Below are 20,622 nucleotides of genomic sequence, written 5' to 3' on the forward strand. Positions count from 1 at the left end.
GTCAGTGCGGGTCGGGGCCGGCCGGGCCGGCGCGGGGGAGCGGAGCCGCGGGGTCTCAGCGCGGCCGCCGCCATGCCCGGCATCGACAAACTGCCCATCGAGGAGACGCTGGAGGACAGCCCGCAGGTGAGACGGGCCCGGCGGAGGCCGCATCCGCCCAGCCTCTCTTCGCCGGGCCCAGCGCTGCTTCCCTGTCGTTCCCGGCCCCGGGACAGCCGCGGCGGTGGCCGGGAGGGAGGGGGACGCCCCGGCAGCGCGGCGGGGACGCTGCCTGCATGGCTCCGCGGGGCTCTGACAGTCTCGGCTCCGGCTCTCCGCCGCGGTCGTGCCCTGCGAACTCCTGCCCGGAGTTCCGCGGCGCCGTCGCCCCGCTGGCCCCGCCGCCGCTCCGGGAATGCCGCGGGCCGGGAGCGGGGCCGCAGCTCCGGGCCCGGGTGCTGCGGGTGCTGCGGCAGCGCCGTCCGGGCAGTGCCGCCACCTGCTCCTTGATCCCCGCCCCCGCCTTCGCGCCCAGGCTTGATTTTGGACACCTCGTGACCACAAAACCCGTGTTGCCTTCTCAGAACGGTTTTTCCTCTTTGTTTTTCACAAAAATCGCATTAAGGTTTAATAGCCCCGTATGAACGGCAGGTACTGGGTGAGGTTATCGCGGCGATGGTTAATGCGGAGAGTAGGTGGGAAGCACGTGGTGCCCGGAGGCCTCTCATTGCTCCGATTCTTCCCTTCCATTGCTAGTGCCTGATCTGTGTCAGCGATGCCCTGTAGTGCACTGGTGTTTCTTTCTAAAGTAGGAAATGCTTTATTTAATTGCACTGGTTTCTCTTGCTGGCAGCAGCAACAGCAAGTCCTTGTACTGTGCTTCTTAGATGTGGGAAAAAAGTTTGCAATATATTTTCTTTTATGGCAGGCTTTTGAATTAAAATCTTCTGATGCATTGTTTATGTAGTGAGTGGGATGTCCTATATTGCAATAGCATGTGCATTGGTAGTTTTAATTCCTTGGCCATAGGAAGGGAAACTTTCACTTGTTAAATAGGGAATTTTAGCCTCTAAAATGACAGTCATTGTAGCAATTCTCTATCAAGTGGAAGGACAACTTAAAAAAGGCAAGAGAAGGCCATGCAGAAAAGGAATCGTCCTTTCCTAAGGATAGTGCCCCAGATAGCTCAAATGCTGGATGTGAGATGCGATCTCACCTCTAATGTGGGCTCTGGTCCAGGGGCAAAACCTGCTGTTATCTCATGAAGAGGGAAAAAATTTTGGAAGTCTTATAATAATACTGATTTTAAAAAATTATCTCTTGAAGGTCTTTTCTTAGTCTAAGGAGGTCAGAACCATTCATATTTACAGGAAATGTCAAATGTAACATGAACTTCAGGATCATCTGAGGACGTTTGGGAAGCACATGAAAAAAATGTTATTTAATGGAATGTAATTGTGAATTCTGGAATCTTCCGTGTGAGGTTATTTGTGATGCAAACAAGTAAAGCCTAATTCAGCCCAATGAGGTGCTTAAACAATTGGATTTGCCAATATTGTCTTCTGTTTTAGGTAGAAAATTTGCATCTTTCAGTCAACTTAATATTTCAGGTGGATGCTGGGAGCCAGGTCCTCTAGTAAGGACTCAGTGGTCTTCTGTTAGGGTAGTCCATTTGTTGCATTAGTTAATTTCTGTTCCTTTGAAATCAGTGCAATGGAAATGGCAACAAATGGTTGAAGAAAGCAGAACCCTCTCTCTAGAGGCGTTGCTGTGACTTCGATACATTCATGCTGGAATATTGAAATGCTCATCAGCCTGGGTCATTGTTTAGTGCTGCACTATGGCCTGGAGTTCATGTTTCAGACACTGACTGTAGTTATATAAACGTCATATCAAACTTTTTCTCTGTCTGAGGGAAGGAAAGGCTTTTCTACAATGTTCAAACCCATTCATTTCCTGTTGTCACAGGATAAAAATCTAACCACTGTGCTGTCAGGCCTAAACCAAGTGCCAAGTTTACATAGTCTTTTGCTATGCAAATTGCTATGCAAAACAGAGCAATTTAAGTATTAGCTTTGGACATATATTACACACACACATACTCAGTGTGTATTTAGAGAGAGCTTCTGCTCACACTGATTTGCATTCCCAAAGCATTGCACAACAAAAAAGCCAGGAGACTCTGGTATCACAGGCTCTGTCTTCTGTCGCTTGCAGTGCCCTCCATATGGTGGCATAGAAGGCTTAACACTGACTTGTAACGAGGTGGTTTCTTTGTGCAGCTTCTCCCTGGTCCTTTCCCATTTGCCTGCTCATAAACACGGGTTGAAAGAATCCTAAAGAGCATGCAAAATGATGCAGAGTTTTACTAGAAACACAAGTAAACAATGCCTAATTTTCTGCTAAGCAGAAGTCTGCTTGTTTACAGTTTCAGGTTAATTTCTTTCCATCAGTATCTCATCATATTATTTTGAATGCTGAACATCAATAACTGACATTTTTAAAATAAAACATAGAAATATATTTTTTTCAATGTTCGGTTTTAAAGAGTAAATATAATCCAGAAACCTTACATGATACTCCTTTAAAATTACAAGCTCATGTTTATTTATGTTCAGGTTTAAAGGTCATGAGTGTATAATTCAGTGGTTATAGTAGCATGTAATTTTTTTCTTTTGCATTCCTTCGTGTATGTCTACTTTAATGGGAGAGTCAAGGCTGTTAGGATGACACATGTTGCCACACCTGGCAAAGATTTGAGTTCTTCTCCACCTCTTTCCACTTGTTTTATAAACTAGAACCAGCATTAAAGCTATTTGTTGTGTTGATTATGCTGTTTGATTAGATTTTTTAATATTTAAATGTCTTTTAGACATTATATAGCATGACAGTAATTGTGATACAGCCAAGCATCTAATGCAAGTTAGAGAAAAGAATTTTATGTCAAAAGAATTGTTAAATAATATATTTTATATGAGTTTAATGTGTACTCTTTGATTATCATTGAAAGCAAAGAATTTCTGAAGTAACTGAAAAAGACCTTCATGCTTGAAGGGGAGATGGACTAAAGACTTCAGTAATTTCAAGACAGTGTAGGGAAGACTAAAAAATAGAATTTCCAATTTCAAGTGTTTAACAATCATCGTTTGGGGAAAAAACAATTATGTGCTTGTGATTCCTTCAATTTTCTGTCTGGACATTAATTTTAGTGTAAACCTAGAAACAAAACATTGCTAAAGTATTTTTTAGCAAAAAATACAATGTTTTGCTAAAACATTGCTAAAGTATTTCTTTCGTGGCTCTTGCAAGCACTGCTCCTGATCCTACAGCCAAGCATCCTGACCAGTGTTTTTAGGAAAAGCCCGTGTAGGCTGTGCAGAGTTACTGGTACATCCTCTGCTTTTTCCCCTTTGGGATTTTTGTCGTGGTGGAAGGAAGCCATTCAGTATCCTCATGGTGAGGAATAACCTTGCTTCCAAGTGCAAAGAGGATGCGAGAACATGCAGTCAGCATCTCATTTGAGCTTACAGGCAAATTACACCTGAGCAACCTGATTGCCTTCTCATCGAGTCAGTCATTTTGGCAGAAGGGAGAGTAGGGGATGTCAGTCACCCTGACTTATGCAAGGACTCTGACATGGTCTGGCAACATTCTTCTGGCCAAAAGGGAGAGGTACAGACTGTGACCTGAGTGGAAAAACTGGCTGGATAGCTGGGCTTACAGATAGAGATCAGTGTTTTAGTCTAATAGGTGGCCAGTGAGAAAAGAGGTTGATTTTTGAGGTGGATGCTGTTAAGCACCATCAGTGATGCAGGCAGTGCAGTAGGACAAAAGAGTCATCAGGCTGGTGGGTGACACCAGCTAAGGAACAGACAGACTGACAAGCTGGGGTAAGGACACAAGGACAGATCTTTCCACTCCCTTTCAGCAGTGAGAAACATGTATGTTGAGGACAATCAGATGTAGGTTGTATTGTTTGTTTTGGTTTGGTGTAGTATCTCAACCTTTTGATCACAGAATTGATGGTTATTCCACAGGTGAGTTACAGGTCCAAGCACAACCAGCAACTGTCTGTGTCCAGATTGGACAATATGGGACAGCCACAGCCTTTATTTGGATCTCACTGCAGGGGAAATGTGTATACCTGGCAAGCTGTTCAATACCAGTCAACTTCACCCTTCTCCTTAGGGAGGTACCATAGTGAGCCCAGTAATTGCCCACAGGTTCAACTTCTAACAGTTGTCCATCTCCCTTTGTCCTTTCCCTTCTGAAAATGTATTAACCTGAAGAGAGGCTGACAGTAGGAGGACAGCTGAGCTTGGATGTCTGTAAGATTCTTTGGCATGCAACAAGTATCATTCCTTTAAATGGGGCTGGAGGGTTTATAAAATTTTCAGTAATGAAACCTGAAATAATGCTATTTAAGTCTGAAATCCCATTATATTTAAATTCTTCTCTTCTAACTTGTCATGTTCATGTTTTGGCTGTTTGATTGTTACAGACCCGCTCTTTGCTGGGAGTATTTGAAGAAGATGCTGCTGCAATATCCAATTACATCAATCAGTTGTTTCAAGCCATGCACAGAATATATGATGCACAGGTAGTGTTAGTGAAATTTTTGAATGTGTTATAAAGCTTTGGAACCACATTTCACGTCTCTTGCTTTATGTTACATTATTGTGAGCAATATGCTTTTCTTTAACTTCCATATTCTTTAAACGTAGAAGTGAAATAAAGTAAGAATTAATGATTCTTTTCTGTATGTTAGGGAGTGGTAAAGACCAAATTCTTGTGATTCTTTTTGCAACAGAATTTCTGATGCCAAGTGAAATGATGTTCTCTGTTCTCCTAGTATCTCTAATGTATTTCCCAAGTGTTTGTAAAATGTTATACATGCTAAAATGATCTTGGTGTGTATAATAGTATGTACCAAGTGGGAGGTTGTTTTTTTACCCACAATATATTCATCTAGAAATAACTCCACTTTTTATGCCAGAAACAGAATCTATTTTGTATGTTCTTCTAAAAATTTGAGTTTATGGCTGTATTTTAAATTTGTATATACTTTAACTGTGTGAGTTTTTGTTTATTTTGATCTTTTCCCTTTTTTTTTTTAATCAGAATGAATTAAGTGCAGCAACTCATCTGACTTCAAAGCTTCTGAAGGAATATGAGAAACAGGTACTGCGTAAATCATTGTTGTCTGTGTGTGGTCAGGACTGTGTATTTTTGTAGCCTTTTATCTCCCAGAGCACAGTGTAGAATGTGTTTAGGTTTGGTCCAGATAAAATGAACTGCTGTAGTTGGTGGTTCAAATCTTTGCCAAAAGAATCTAGTGTCTTTATTTTAGTTCTTCTAACTAAACCAGAATGAAGTTCCTCTTACCATGAAGAATATTAATAAGTTCTGAAATATTTTACTTTTGGATGAGTTTTTTGGGAATTGCTTAGGGTGGCTCTGTTTTGTTTTTACTTTATAAACCTGTTTACCTTTAAATGCTTTAATTTTAATTTCAATAGTCACAAAGAGAAGAGGTTGCATTGCGATCTCCAATTAACAACCATAATTTACTCTGTGAGAATAATTCCATCTCTGAAAGCACAGACTCTGGAATCCATAACTTTCTTCCTTCATAACTATGAAGGGTTCTCTGTTTGTAGCTTTGCTGCTGAGCCCCCTCTTCTGAGACTAAAAATGTTAAAAACAAATACTTGCTTCTTTTAGGAGGCTGCTGTTCCCTATCCTCCTTCTCCACCTAATGGGGTGAACTGCTTCAGTGTATCTTAACTGTGTAATATTTTGAAATAAGTTTTGGGCATAGAGCAGCAATAGGGGATACACATCATAAAGTCACCCCAAGACAACCTGATACAGAGGTGATTAATCTAGTTTTGTGAATGGCAGAAAACACTGCAAACAACATAACTCTTTGGCTTTTCAGCGTTTTCCACTTGGGGGAGATGATGAAGTCATGACTTCCACTCTGCAGCAATTTGCAAAAGTGATTGATGAGGTAAGTGCTTGTATGTGCTTTGCTAACATTTTCAGGTACAGACTTTAACTTTGCCTAATTATTCCAGCCTTTTTTAAGCCAGGAGATACAGAAATGGCATTCATTTGTCAACAAGGTAATGCTTAACTGTATATTGCAGCATCTATTTAAAGTTATGTAACCTGAAGAGAAAGAACAAATTCAGCAAACTGAGGATACATTGCTGAGAAAAAATGTAGTTTAACTACTAGAGAGAGAGCCAGAACCATTACACAGTGGCAACTATTTACATGAGGGTATCTGTATTGCCTGATTTCAGGTACCTGACTGACAGAGGAGCCTCCTGCTGTCTCTCTTAGAGACTGACTCCTAGGACATACAAGTGAGCACCATTAAGAGCTGAATCAGGATTTTTGCTGTGATCCCTCTCCTCACTTAAACAGCATTTTAGGAGGAGGATCACATTTTGTTCTGCCTCTGTGAGTTGTGGAAGGTGGGCTGTGACGTAGCTGGAGGGAAACTGGAGAAATAAACTGACTAGTCGTTATGTATGAGGCTCTTTTTGGACATGATCCAGAAAAGTTCAGACAAAAACTAAACTCTAAAGGTTTTCTTTAAAAAGCCAATGATGAGATCTGGGACCTAGAAAAAAGTAGCTGCAAAAAAAGGAACATTAAAAAATGTGTTTGAGTTGTACATGTTATCTTTTGAGTGACACTGATGTCATGCTATTGTGATTTTATTTGGTTTCAGCACTGCTTTCCTAAGATTTCCTTCTTTGGTCTTTTTCAGCTCAGCTCTTGCCATGCAGTACTTTCAACTCAGCTTGCAGATGCAATGATGTTTCCTATTACCCAGTTTAAAGAAAGGGATCTAAAAGGTAGAGGACTTGACCAAATACTGGTTTTTATCAACAGCAGCAATAATAAAAACATAGCATTTAATCTCCATAGCTCGTTCCACTAAATAGAATACAGCACTTATTTTTCCGCTCTCAAAAGTATGCATCTCCCCATTTAAAAAGAAAATTAAGTTATTCCTATTAATGAGAGTATTGCAGTTGAACTTAACACTATTATTGTTTCAAAAAAAAATTACTTATATTAGGGAAGCACTTATCTTCTATTCAAGATGAACATTTAGCAGCTACTCAAAGATGTTAGAAAAGAAAAATTTTTAGGTAATTTGCATTTTCAGGAAAGATTTATATATTGTTTCATGACATCAATATAATTGCTGAACTAAACTCAAAAGGCAAAGTGCCAAAGCTGTAGTATTTACTATATTAAAATTTAGTAATGTGGTTCTTCAACCCAGCTGGTAATACAGGTGACTTCTTATGTGCAGCTTCCAGGTTCTTATTTTTGTAATAATTGTACCTTATTCTGCCTGGTTTAAAATAACATCTAATGTGTGTGATTATGATAGATTTTACTCAAGATACTGGAGTGAATAGACTGCTGTGGCAAATGGGCTTCCAAGTAGAAATTATAAGACTTAAACCCCAAGTAACTTGAATATCCTTGTTGTGAACATTCTAGAGTAGGTATACCTAAGCTATGAATATCATAAGTCTAAATTGAAATAAAAATGACAAGTCTTTCATAAGTCTTCTAACTCTTTATGAATCTTGGAAAATACTTCTTTGACAAGAGTTTGCAGCAAAATTATGGATTGAAAAGATTATAGATTTTTTTTTTTTTTTTTTTTAGCAAGGGATTGTGACTGTCCCAAGGCTGATATTACTTCTCAGGACCTGAAAAATCTCCCATTAGTACTCACTGAAGAGGCATCCCTGAGCCAATAATCACAAATTAAATTTTCCCACTGGAAGATTTAGCCACCAGCTGCTGTAGTTTGTAATGACCCCACACTTTATGGACTTCATAGGCACTTCTTGGACAGTTTTTTTGTTTGCTTTACCACAAAGTTGACCATGGCTCTCTGCTGGTTTATACTGTAATATGGCAGAAATCACAACCAAGATGAGAACAGGTGTAAGGTATTGTGCTGGTTCCAGTTCCCTGACACAGTGAGACAATAACCAGCTGGAACCTGGCTGATTTTAGCTAGGATGAGTCCCAGTGTGTTTTGGGCTTTGCTGCTCCTGTCTCCTTGTGCTTCCACTTCCCCAGCTCAAGCCAGAACCCAGACTGGAACTAGAGGTGACACATTTGTATTGATGATGACTTTTCAAAGACTTTTGAAAAGAAATTCTTCCTTACATTATTACAGAACAGTATTTTTTTTGGTAAGCACAGAAATGATCCTCAGGTGCCAGGTAGGAGCAGACTTGTCTGGCCATGTAGTACCTTGTGCTGGTAGCTCAGTATGGTACAGGGTGTTACCTTCAACTGTTCAGGAGTGAAACATTACATGAGAAACTGTAATGCATGACTGTTATGTTAATAACAACTTACTTAAATTGTGATACGTTATTTTTTTAGAGATACTAACTCTAAAAGAAGTTTTCCAAATTGCAAGCAATGGTAAGTGTAAAGCACTTAATCTTACCAATATTACAAGATAACAGTATTGCTGTAGATTATTATTTGTACTTAATTAGTGGAGTTAAGCCTGCAGACTTAAAGTAACTAATTAAGGTGTAATTTTAGGCACTCAACTTTCCCTGGTTCACTTGTAAATCCCTGGTTTGTGTACTGAAGCATTAAGGCAAATTGAAAGGGTTTTTTTACAACAGCTTAAGTGTATGTAAGGTTATTAAATAATGTAGAATATGCCACCAGAATTACAAAACACGTAAGGTGCTAGCTCACTTCTTAAAGTCAGGACCGGATCAATAAAAACATGCTACCTCCTTAAAATGAATTTCATAGTTCTCTTGCCTATTGTCAGAAGTTATTTTTTTAGCTACCTCTAATATATCCATGGAGAGAACTTATTATGTAAGTAAGATTCTGCTTCTCTGAGTGAAAATTGCTTCATTTCATATGGATTTTCTAATGTGAAGTTTCTCTACATAATGGACAGTTCTTTGAAAAATAGTGGATGTTTAGGGAACTTTGTAACAATTTTGCATCATTTGTGTCTGGTTAGAATTTTTCTTCAGCCCAGGTATTTGTAGCAGTGAAGTGATTATAGGCAGACAAGAACAATTCATCAAGGTGTTAATATGATGGAACTTTTCATTCAGCTGTCTGTGTAACACAGTGATATAAAAGGTTTTCTGCTCTGTTTCATAAGTCACTAATTTATGAAAATGATCATAAATTCTCTCTTGATTGCTTAGACCACGATGCTGCCATCACCAGATACAGTCGGTTGTCAAAAAGAAGGGAAAATGAAAAGGTTTGTAAAACAAAATCTTAATGTAAAGATTTTTAGAGAAGAAATAATTTTCATCTTATATATATTTATGATGGAACACAATGTATGGCAGATTCCATGTGCCATTTGACAGTTTTGCAGTCTAGACAGAAAAGCAGGTTTCTCCAATACATTCCTGTCCTTGTAACACTGATAATGCTTTAGGAACAGTATTGTGATACCATATGCAGTTTGTTTTTGTGAAGAAATAACCACACTTTCAAGGGAGAAAAGAATGCTGTATTTGTTTTTCACATATCTCATGTTTAAATTATAGAAGCAGAATTGCAAAATAAGATACGCAGCTGCTGGTGATAGAGGGTAGAACATGGTTGTGGGTTTATCCATGCGGGCTATAAAGCTGTCTAGAAGGCATGTGATCAATGCCAAGTCTCAAACATTCCTTTTTCTCCCTCCCCCTGTGTCTCTTCAGATCAAGGCAGAAGTTACAGAAGATGTATATACTTCAAGGAAAAAACAGCATCAGACTATGATGCATTATTTCTGTGCATTAAATACTCTCCAGTACAAGAAGAAAATTTCTCTGCTAGAACCCTTGCTAGGATACATGCAAGCTCAGGTAATTTCAGATTCTGAAAGCTATAGGTCTGAAAGAAGATGTAAAAGTACTTCGTGAAGGTTGATGTACTGAAATCCATTACAAGACCTCTTTGGCAATCCAAGGAAGGAAATGGAGAAAAAGACCCACCCATCCACTTCTTGGAGCTGCCAAAGCTGCAGCCCTGATGGTGCCATTAGCTGGCACTGGTCATTGCCCACTCACTGCAGGAATCTCTTCATGAGATGTCCTCACTGCCATCAGAGAGTCTTTTAGCAAAGCCTGGGTGACAAATAAAAAGGTTAATTTTTCCTTAAGACCTAGATGGCTGAATTTGATATAATGCCTAAATTTTCATTGCTGGGCATTTGATTCCACTAAAGGGAAGAGCTGATTAGAGGTTTCCTGCAAGGTCACATGGAAGTGTACCTTCTCAGCAAGTAACATGGAGACAGTTAAACTCATTCCTATGGCAGCTATTCTGAAATGAGATAATCATCAAAAGCCACATCACCACTGTTCTCAATCAAGGCTGTGGAAGAGCCAGAATGCTAAAAAACATTCTGGTTTGGTTTTGCTTAATATAAGTAAGTTCCTGATTGGTTTACTGGAGGATGGATGTAACAGAAAATACAACCATGATAAAGTTATTTGGAGAGACTTTATTTGTATTTTCGGAAGTATGTCATTAAGCATGGGATTTGGGTTTTTTTGCAAGTCAGACTTTACAGTATCTGGCACTGCCACGTGACCTGAGTAGAAATTAACTTCTGCATATTGTCTGAAAGCTTTCCAAGGGCAAGAACTCTTGCTTTCTTTTGAAACTTTGCAGCTTGTATTTAAGAACCAAGCTCTGCATGTTGTGTGCAGCAATCTAGTGCAACGTGTTGCTTAGGTGGAGCTTTTTGCTGAATCTAAGAAACGGAAGGGTAGGGCCATGTCCCGGGGCTTCCTGTCCTGAAACTTCTCCTGGCTAACCTCAGTTTAGCTGTGGCAGATTTTCTGGCCCATTGTGGAATACCCTGTACTTAAAATACCTATTGTTAGTTCCCTGTGGATGGCCCTGGACAAATCCTCACAGGTTTGTTCTTTCCTATGTTTCCCAAATAACATCCCCATAACAGCAGTTAGCAGAGTGGTGGGCTTGAAAAAGGACAGAGAGGCATTGGGATTTTTTTCCAGGGCAATTCCTGTGTGTTTCTGTATTTCCTCCAGGCAGCTCTGGGTACATCCTTGTGACACAAATCCCACTGCAGGGCCAGCAGCAGCCTTTACCTGCAGCCACAAACACACATTCTGCTGCTTTTAGTAAGAGGCTTGGGTGGGAATGAGGGATGAAAACAGATTTCTGTGAGAAACTTTAACCTCCTATGACTTCATCTGTTAATTGTTAGTGTAGTTTTATTGATGACTAAATTCTCCCTTTTCCTCCTTTTTTTTCCTAAAGATAAGCTTTTTTAAAATGGGTTCAGAAAATCTTACTGAGCAACTGGAAGAATTTTTGACCAATATTGGCACAAGTGTACAGAAGTAAGTTGGCTTTGTTGAATTTCAAACTTTTATCAAGACAACTATTTTTTTCTGTTTCTACTTACTAATAAATTATCTTTGTTAATAATGCATTTTTTTATCTTAGTGTTCGCAGGGAAATGGATTGTGAAGTAGAAAACATGCAACAAACTATAGAGGACTTGGAAGTGGCCAGTGATCCACTGTATTTGCCTGATCCTGATCCTACGAAGTTTCCTGCTCATAGGAATCTGACACGGAAAGCTGGCTATCTCAATGCAAGAAAGTAAGGTTAACTTGTTATTTAAAAATCCAGAGCATTTAATTTTGGGAAAGGAAAACTAAGGAAGTTGAAATTTTTTTTTTAATGTTAGCTATGCTGATTTTACATATTTAGTTGAATAAGTCACATAGGACCTATTCTGTTTCTTTCTTTGGACTTCTTAATCTAATTAATATTAAATTCATTGTTACACTGATGTAATGTCATTCAGGTGCAAAGCATAATTATCCTGATTTCAGTCTAATTTTGCCTGAATTTTTACAGTTTAAAAAGAAAGCTTTTGAGTGTGTAATTTCTCTGCATCCTAATGGGGAAGTAACAAGATTCTGTCTATTAGGATTGTTCTGGAAGTGTCTGAGATGGATTGTCTTTAAATGTCTTAAAGCCTTGGGATCCAAGTTATTAATAAAGCATTGTAATCTTGACGTAAACAAGGCAAAACACTTAACTAAAATCCCCTTTGGAGGAGCTTCTGGACTCCATGCAGTAGCAGCTCCTTGTCCACAGGAGGGAGCTTTGCTTCTAATGAAGTCCAACAGCTGTTTTTCAGAGTTATTAAATGTAAGTTATAACATTCAGATTTTTTCAGTGTAATTTATATAATAAGCCCCAAGAAATTAAAAAAAAAAGTAGATTACTTTTACAACAACAATTAAAGTAAAATACTCACTGAATGAGGCATGAATTTCTGTATTAGAACACAATTGCAGCAATTAATATTATAGAGAGCAAAAAGTGAGGCTAACTGAGGATCTCTTTATCTTTTAGTAAGACAGGGCTGGTATCTTCCAGTTGGGAGAGACAGTTTTACTTCACTCAAGGTGGAAATCTGATGAGCCAGGCAAGAGGTGATGTGGCTGGGGGACTTGTCATGGACATAGACAATTGCTCTGTGATGGCTGTGGACTGTGAGGACAGACGGTACTGTTTTCAGATAACGTCTTTTGATGGCAAAAAGTGAGTGGTCTTACACTGCTGTTTGTTGTAGGAAATAGAGAAAAGAAAGATAGTCTGTCTTTAGCCAGATGTTAGCTTGCTATATTTTGTGGTTACTTAGAAGCAAAATCTAGGATGTCCTTTTACTGTCTGATGTCTGGATTTTTGTTTATAAGCGCTCTGATGTAGCAGAGTACTATTTCAGAATAAGATTATGATAATCCGTTGACAGTCATGTATTATTGCATTTTGTGAATACTGAAGTATTACATGGGCACAATTAGAATTTTGTTGCTTTTCTGTTTCCAGTTGAAAGGAAAGCATAGGTTCCTCCCCTCCGTAATTAACTGCTGACTGCACTCAGCACAAACACAGTCTTCAGCCTTTCATAACTTGTTCTTCAGTGTGTAAACATGAAAATGTAGTTTCCTGGCTGACTGTATTTGTGAGGCGTTTTAAATATACAAAATTGTCTTCTCCATTCTCCTCTTTCAGGTCTTCAATCTTACAGGCAGAAAGTAAAAAAGATTATGAAGAGGTAAGCTTATAGGAGGTGTGCATGGAGCCCAGTGATTTTCTGCTGTACAGAAAGAATACATTCCTAACCATAGCTGCATACTGCATATTTTTTCTGTTTCTTCTCATTAATAGATTATCTTTGTTAATAACACCTTGTTTATCTTAGTGTTCCAGTTAGTTTCCTCCTTCAGAGAAAAGTTGAAAAGCCAGGAACAGGAGCGGATGGTTTTCCAGAGCAGAGAGAGAAAGGAGATTCTAGCTTGCAGATGCAAGAAATGAGCAAACCCCACAAAAGCCAAATTGAATTTTTATAATGTCTTGAGGAAACAATGTCATCTGCAGCACAGAATAATGAGTTACAGAGAATCCTGATGAGGGTTTTTTTTAAATCCTCAGAGTTGTGAGTTAAACTTTCTTTAGTTTAGTTTTAGTATGACTAAAATAATTTTTGTGAGTAAAATCTAAAAGTGTAAGGTGCAGTATGCAGGTGGCAGCAAATTTAATGACAAGCTGGGTGTGCAGAATACTTGGCTCCTTGAATTTACACAGGAAGTAGAAAAAGTGCTGAAACTAGGAATTCAGGAATTCAATCAAGTTTGTTTAGAAAACATGACAAATGATTTTATTTTCTTTTTTCTTCCTCTTTTTCAGTGGATATGCACCATAAACAACATATCTAAGCAGATATACCTAAGTGAAAACCCTGAGGTAACTTTACTAAAATGTATAGTTTTCAGTAATATGTTTATATTTATATTTCTATAGTAAATTCATATTGATACAAACTTACATAATGATTTTTACTTGCTAAATCAGGGGAATTGGCCCAATAAAAACTGTTTTATAACAGAGCACGTATCTATATATGAAGTGTGTCTTCATGGTTTTTAGTTCATAGTCGAGGGCTGCATTTGTCAAATGAGATTTTTTTCTTTCCTGGCTACATTTGCTTGTTTTACCAGACTTACCATAGGAACTTTTCTCTATTGCTGGCTTTTATTAACATTGGCAGTATTGTAAAGCCAGTGTGTTCACTTAAATTGAGAAACTTAACATCAGGATTTGTGTTAGAAAAAAAATGAGAAGAAAATGCTGCAGGTGTGTTGGTGAAAATTTAAGAATGCAAGATTCTTGTGAAGGGTTGAATTTGTAACTTCTGCCAACTGCATATAAATAAAACGAAAATCTTATTTTGAGAAGAATATTTTCAGTTATTTTTTCCCATCTCTGCTGCAGGAAATTGCTGCCCGTGTGAACCAGTCAGCTCTGGAGGCTGTCACTCCTTCTCCTTCCTTTCAGCAGAGGCATGAGAGCATGAGGCCAGCTGTGTAAGTGAAGCAACCAGAGGGCATCTGAAGTGCACATATAGAAAAAGAATCCTAGATAAAGTTCCAGGGGGGAAAAAAATGCCAAACAAACCTACAAAACTTTCTGTGTTCAGAACTAAATCTTTGATAGGCCAGAGGAAAATTTCCTGAACACACCTTTCACTGCTGAAGCACTGTTGAGCATCCATGGTTACAGGTAATCCCAATGCCAGCAGGTGGACAGTTTGGTTGGTTTCATCATGTCTGTTTTGTTGCATGATTTCATGATGAGATTTTTCTTCATATATCCTACTCCTGGAAGCAGACCTCAGATTGTATTATACTTAATATGTGATTATAGATTGATGTTAAAACAATCTGATGCAATTATTAATGGAAGTAATAACTTTAACTTAAATTTGACTAGGTACATGTATTTGTTTACTATACCTTGATCTTCAGGTTTTTTAGTTTTTGGTTTGTTTTACATCTGAGTTCTGGAATATTGCATTGGTGTCCCCTGTGGTTTAATTTATTATCAACCAACCTCCCTAATTCTGCCTTTTTGGTTTTGTTGTAGACAATCTCGTCCTCCTGCAGCTCGTACCAGCAGCACAGGGTCACTGGGATCTGACTCAGCAGCTCTCTCAGCACTTTCCTTGGATTCCCTTGTTGCCCCTGACACTCCCATCCAATTTGACATAATATCTCCAGTCAGTGAAGATCTGCCTGGCCAAGCAAAATCTTCAGGGCAATCGGGCAGGTAGGAAATGGAGAGACAAGGAAAAGATCCCTAAAGTTAATGTTACTAATTCAAAACTAAACAAACAAGAGAACCACATTTAAGATGCATCTCCAGCACACATTGCCTTTTCCCTGACTGATGTCACAAATTCTGCAGTGGCCAGTGAAACAAAACAGTTTGTTTAACTGTTAAATGGAATTGTAAAAAAAGGCTTAATTACATCACTAGAGTCAAGGTGTAGTTTTCTATTTTGCAGCAGCTTTTCTTGCTTTAACAGCCAATGCTTTTATTTATTGATTTATTTTAAACTTTTGGTTTCATGAAGTATTTTCCTTTCCTATTGCTTGCTCACCCAGCAGCTTGGGTTATTTCCTCTTGGAAACTCAAGAGAAATTTGGTAGCCCTGCCTCCAGGTGATGATGGCATATGATGACACTCCTCTTAAGCTGAAAGGTGAGTGAAAATGATCTAGGCTTCTAGAGTAATTTCACATACAGACAAGTTAAAATCATCTAAGAGTTCATCCCAAAACATAAAAACATTTTCTCCTACTTGTTATTGTATTTGAGTGGGAGATGTACTAAAACCCAAAGATCTGTAAATCATCACTGCATTTCTAGAATTCAGATATTAAGAAAATGTATTTGCAGATCCAGCTGCTCTTAACAACAACAAAAACAGCCAAAGAGATTAAAACTAATTTATGTGACTCTGGTCACAAAAATGTGTTATATCCCCCTGCCTTCTAGGAAAATGTTTGAATTTTGAATTGCATCTTACAGATGTAAGAGGTAAAATTATATCTCTTTTTTCTTTTTTTTTTTTGACAGTTTTCTTTTTGTTGTTGTTTGGTATAGCAGCATAAACAGGAGGCCAACTAGATCTTTCAGAACATACTGATCTAAACTAGACTTGAACTGTATTGCAGGAAGTGGAAAGTTTAAGACTTAGCTGAATTCCTGTGGTAGCCTGGTCTAGCTCAGCTGGTCAGAGCAGGGTGCCAGTAACACCAAGGCTGTGGATTCAATCCCTGTATGGGCCATTCACTGGAGAGTTGGGCTCGATGATTCCAACTCAGAATATTCTGTGATGTCATCAGTTATAATTCTAGTCTAGAAAATAGTATTTTTCATAGCAGAAATGATAGAGTTGAGCTCAGTATTTTCAGTTAACCATCACCTTCAATAAAGAACTGCAGTGTTTGTACAGATAGGTAACACATCTGTTATTAAAAAAGAAGTACTTTCCTTGGTTTCTGATACTGATGACATATTTAAATTTTATCTTTGCCTTTTAAGAGATCCTGTGAGATTTTGCATTTACTGTTCCAGTTTAATATTAAATGACAAGGGAACTCTGAGCAGTAGAAGATGCTAGTAGAAGGAATTTGCTTTTACTGTAATTACACAAGGCAGCATTTAATGGGATGGTTCTTGATTGAGTCCATGGTATCTAAACATTGTAGCAATGCCATCTTGACTTCAGAGTTTGATCTAGAAAAATTTTAGTACTTTAAACCAGACATCTCTTAGTTAAAAGATTTTTGATAATTGATGAAATAAAACTGGCAGTCAGTATGATGTGTAACTGAACTTTTTTCCCCTCATAGTTCTGAAATCTGCTTTTAGAACCCTATTAAGGTGACACTTTCACTAATCCCATAAAAAACCTAATTTGAAGTATACTGAACACTTGCCAATAGCTTTTCAGCTACCAGTTAGCCAAAGAGAAAGGGTGATTTCCTCTACAAGTTTTAAATAAAATTTCCCCATTTCCTGTGCTCATTCCTTTACTGTTTTTGAAAAATGCAGACTTGGAAGCCTAGAGTATTTTCACTTTTCTTTGTAACTGATAGTAATTCTGTCTTCAAGAGCCAGAAATAGCCACATTTCTCTTGACCCTCTAGGAGTAAAACCCCAGTGATGTTTTGAGAAAGCTGCATTTGAAACAAACCCAGGGGCTTCTCCTGAGTAAGTAATTCAGTATCTTGAGAGTGATGAGAAGTGGGTGCTCCTATGGAGTACTGAAACGGCTTTTGGCTGTGCTTCCTGAAGCTGTTCTGTGAAATTTCATCCCCTAAAACTACACCTTTTCAAACATGAACAAGGTTTTGGTTTGGGCTTAATTAAAATACAAAAAAATCCCATGTGAGCAAAACTTTCTGTGGCAGCAATAGGACAGTAATATCTGGTATTTTTCCAATAATGTGGGTCCTCAAATACAGCAATTTATGTCTCACTCCTCATGAAATTGCTTCTCCTTATGATTCATGACACATTATTCCTCCAGATTACAAGTTTGTTGAACTCATTATATGTTGGTATTTGACACAGCATGAGACTACTGCACTGTCCATGAATGGTTCCTCTAATCTGACTCCTGCTTTAATGTTTTCGTTTTTTAATAGACGCACAAATCCTTTTGGTGAATCTGGAGGCTCAAAACCTGAAACAGAAGGTAAAACAAAAATTTTATTTCATTGCAAATTGAAAATAAATTTTGAAAATTGTAGTTCTGTTTTCATCTCTAGGTTCTCTCTTCTAATTTAACACCAGTTTTAAAATGCTTAATTACACTGCAAGATATTTGATAAGTTAAAACAAACTACTCTCTGAAGATCTGTTGTAAAAATGTGTTCATTAACCAAATGAGAAGATGTGTGACATGCTGTGTAGTAATTACACCTCTAATTGCTAAGTAGGAGCAATCTCTTTCCAAGTTAGGAGGAGTTTGGAGTTTTCTTGACTGCAGTCCACCTTTGGTTTTGAATGGGAAACCCAAAATGGAGTTTGTTTTTTTCAATGCTTTTCTTTTTTCATAGATTCAATTCTTCATCAGTTATTTATTGTAAGATTTCTTGGCTCTATGGAAGTGAAGTCTGATGAAAGCCCAGATGTTGTTTATGAAACAATGCGTCAAATACTCGCAGCTCGCGCCATCCATAATGTTTTCAGGATGACAGAATCACACTTGCTAGTCACTTGTGACTGTTTAAAGTAAGTTTGCTTCCTGACTTCTACTGCTGTTTATTTACAGAATGATCTTCTTTCACTTTGGTAAAATTTACTTTCTGGTTTGTCTTTAAAAACAAATTTTTAGGTTAATTGATCCACAGACACAAGTTACAAGACTACGAGTAAGTAACTTTCCATTTTAAGATAAATACCCAGCAATGTAATTCTTTTACTTTAAAAATACTATTATTAGATGATAGCAAAAATCACTGATTGCATGAGATTTCCAGCCAAATTTCCAGTGCATTTAGGAGAGCAAGACATTTGGAAACACGTGCAAATCAGGTTTACGGGAGTGATTTCAATACGCCAGATTTGCTTTTGAGGCTCCCTTCTCCCCGTGTTCTGAGAGGGTAAAAGAGTAAAGAGAGAACATTAATGATGGAGTCACATTAGTTCTGAAGTCCAAGAGGGTTTGTTTGCTGTTTGGTTTCTCTGGTTTTGTTTTTAATGCATAATTACCTTGAAGTTGTTGGATGGTTTCTAGTTTGATTTCTTGTTTTTCTACTTCATTATAAAAAATGCACTTGAAAGGAATAAGTGGAATTCATGTTAGGATATCAAAGAAGGCCAGCTTAATTCTTCAGTAATAGCAGTCTTTATTCTTCATATTTCAAAACTATTCCCTCTTTCCCTTTTTATGCACAATTTATGGTCTGTCATTTAATTTCTTTGTGTTTTTAAAAACATTCTGTTTTTTGGAGGCTCTGAATTGCTTTCCTTTTCATAAAAGGAAGTCTTGAACATAGAAAAATATCTTGATATTTAAAGTTTAACATTGTTCAAAAATACTCCAAACCTGTAACCTTTTACAGGTGAGATAAATCAACTGAGGGTATGTCCCATATGCTAAATGCAAACACCTAATCTTAGGAAAAACTCATCCTGTCAGTTTATAGCAGCTGTAGTAGGGGCTCTCAGTATTTAAAAATTTTATCAAACGATAAGTCTTAAAAAGATAATTTGAAGTCCAACCTCTTTTAGGAATAAGAATGCAAAACAGTTTTCTTCTAACAGACTAATGAGGGTATGTGATTTGTATGAGTTGGGGTTTTTTTTCTTGCTTATACAATTAGGAGAGCTAAGCTAATTGCAGTAACGGTTTTTGAGTAGTGCCTTTAAATGGAACTAAGTATTGAAAACTTAGTCACAAATGTAACTATAATGAAGGATTAAAACAAAAAAGGAGTGTATCCACATTTAGGAAGGTGCCTGACCCACACTGCAAATTACCTCTTCTTACATGGAGTGTATTTTCTGACATTTGCTTGTCTTTGGAATTTAGTCCTTGCTGTCCAATTTGTTTGTGTTTCGTAATTACATTTGTGAGGTAACTTCTTGTGCTGTGGTTGTGCATTAATTAATGTGCAATATATTGAAACCTCATGTAGAAAGTATTTGGAATCAGTTTTAATCTCTCCATATTTGATCCTTTTGGCAGTTTCCTTTGCCCAATGTAGTTCTGTATGCTACACACCAGGAGAACAAGCGCCTGTTTGGATTTGTGCTTAGAACCTCAGGAGGGAGAGTGGAGAGCCGCCAGACTTCCATCTGCTATATATTTGAATCAAATAATGAAGGGGAGAAGGTATTGGTGATGGTTGACTTGTACCAGTTGTGAATCTGGATTCCAAGATGCTAGATCCATTCAAGCTGTCTAAGGGATTTTTTATGTACTGAAAATGTTAAACCTGTCAGTTTAAGTACCTGCAAGTGCTTTAATGTGCTGTTATATCTAATTCTGATGCTGGCATAAATTTAAAGGCATTTTTAATTATTTCCTATCTGTTTTGTGTTTAGATTTGTGACTCTGTTGGACTGGCCAAACAGATAGCTTTTCATGCAGAACTGGTAAGAATCTTTTTGGGGCAAGGGATACTTGGGAGTGGAAGGAAGGGGGTATATTTAATATGGTTAATAGCTTGTATTCTGCAAGATGCTTGTAGAGGCAGTAATACTATTATGTATTTTAAGGGATTTTTTCCCTAGAATTTAAATTCAAATGAAAAGACTGATCAATATCTACTGTAGAACAATATTCAATATAGGATTCATTTTGCTACTTTTAACAACCATACGAGTCCTTTAAAAGCAGAATAATCAAAACAGTGATGTCAGTCTTGAGCAAGCTCATATCAATCAGTAGTGTATCCGACATCTCAGGCTGTTGTTATTAACTTTATTTACATTTTTGCCCTTCAGGATCGAAAAGCCTCAGAAAAGCAGAAAGAAATAGATAGAGTCAAAGAGAAACAGCAAAAAGAACTGAATAAACAAAAGCAAATTGAGAAGGTACCTTTCATCATTATTTCTTCATATTAGGTTTTTTCTACTTACTTTCTTTTGCAGTTTTGTCCAAAGCTGTCCACTGATAGATCATTTAGAAATCATCATAATGGTATCTTGTGTCAACTGCAGATGGCTTTAAGGGTAATAGTCTTTTTCTGATTTC

The 20,622-nt window shown here is 37.8% G+C and overlaps 1 protein-coding gene across 1 annotated transcript in view; it reads left to right on the top strand.

The window, feature by feature from the left end:
• APPL1 (adaptor protein, phosphotyrosine interacting with PH domain and leucine zipper 1) overlaps window positions 1-20,622 on the top strand; it is a 26,035-nt gene continuing 5,413 nt past the window's right edge. The window contains exons 1-21 of the mRNA XM_039558793.1: window positions 1-126; window positions 4,481-4,579; window positions 5,101-5,160; window positions 5,921-5,992; window positions 6,764-6,851; window positions 8,419-8,460; window positions 9,222-9,280; window positions 9,732-9,878; window positions 11,305-11,387; window positions 11,494-11,652; window positions 12,418-12,606; window positions 13,081-13,123; window positions 13,756-13,812; window positions 14,341-14,432; window positions 14,992-15,174; window positions 17,564-17,613; window positions 17,978-18,152; window positions 18,256-18,292; window positions 19,612-19,758; window positions 19,971-20,021; window positions 20,373-20,462. Coding sequence (XP_039414727.1) covers window positions 73-126; window positions 4,481-4,579; window positions 5,101-5,160; window positions 5,921-5,992; window positions 6,764-6,851; window positions 8,419-8,460; window positions 9,222-9,280; window positions 9,732-9,878; window positions 11,305-11,387; window positions 11,494-11,652; window positions 12,418-12,606; window positions 13,081-13,123; window positions 13,756-13,812; window positions 14,341-14,432; window positions 14,992-15,174; window positions 17,564-17,613; window positions 17,978-18,152; window positions 18,256-18,292; window positions 19,612-19,758; window positions 19,971-20,021; window positions 20,373-20,462 — 1,977 coding nt within the window. The 5' untranslated portion in view covers window positions 1-72. The remainder of the gene's footprint in view (window positions 127-4,480; window positions 4,580-5,100; window positions 5,161-5,920; window positions 5,993-6,763; window positions 6,852-8,418; window positions 8,461-9,221; window positions 9,281-9,731; window positions 9,879-11,304; window positions 11,388-11,493; window positions 11,653-12,417; window positions 12,607-13,080; window positions 13,124-13,755; window positions 13,813-14,340; window positions 14,433-14,991; window positions 15,175-17,563; window positions 17,614-17,977; window positions 18,153-18,255; window positions 18,293-19,611; window positions 19,759-19,970; window positions 20,022-20,372; window positions 20,463-20,622) is intronic.

Source organism: Corvus cornix, chromosome 12 (genome assembly GCF_000738735.6).
Source record: "Corvus cornix cornix isolate S_Up_H32 chromosome 12, ASM73873v5, whole genome shotgun sequence".
In the NCBI taxonomy this organism is placed as follows: domain Eukaryota; kingdom Metazoa; phylum Chordata; class Aves; order Passeriformes; family Corvidae; genus Corvus; species Corvus cornix.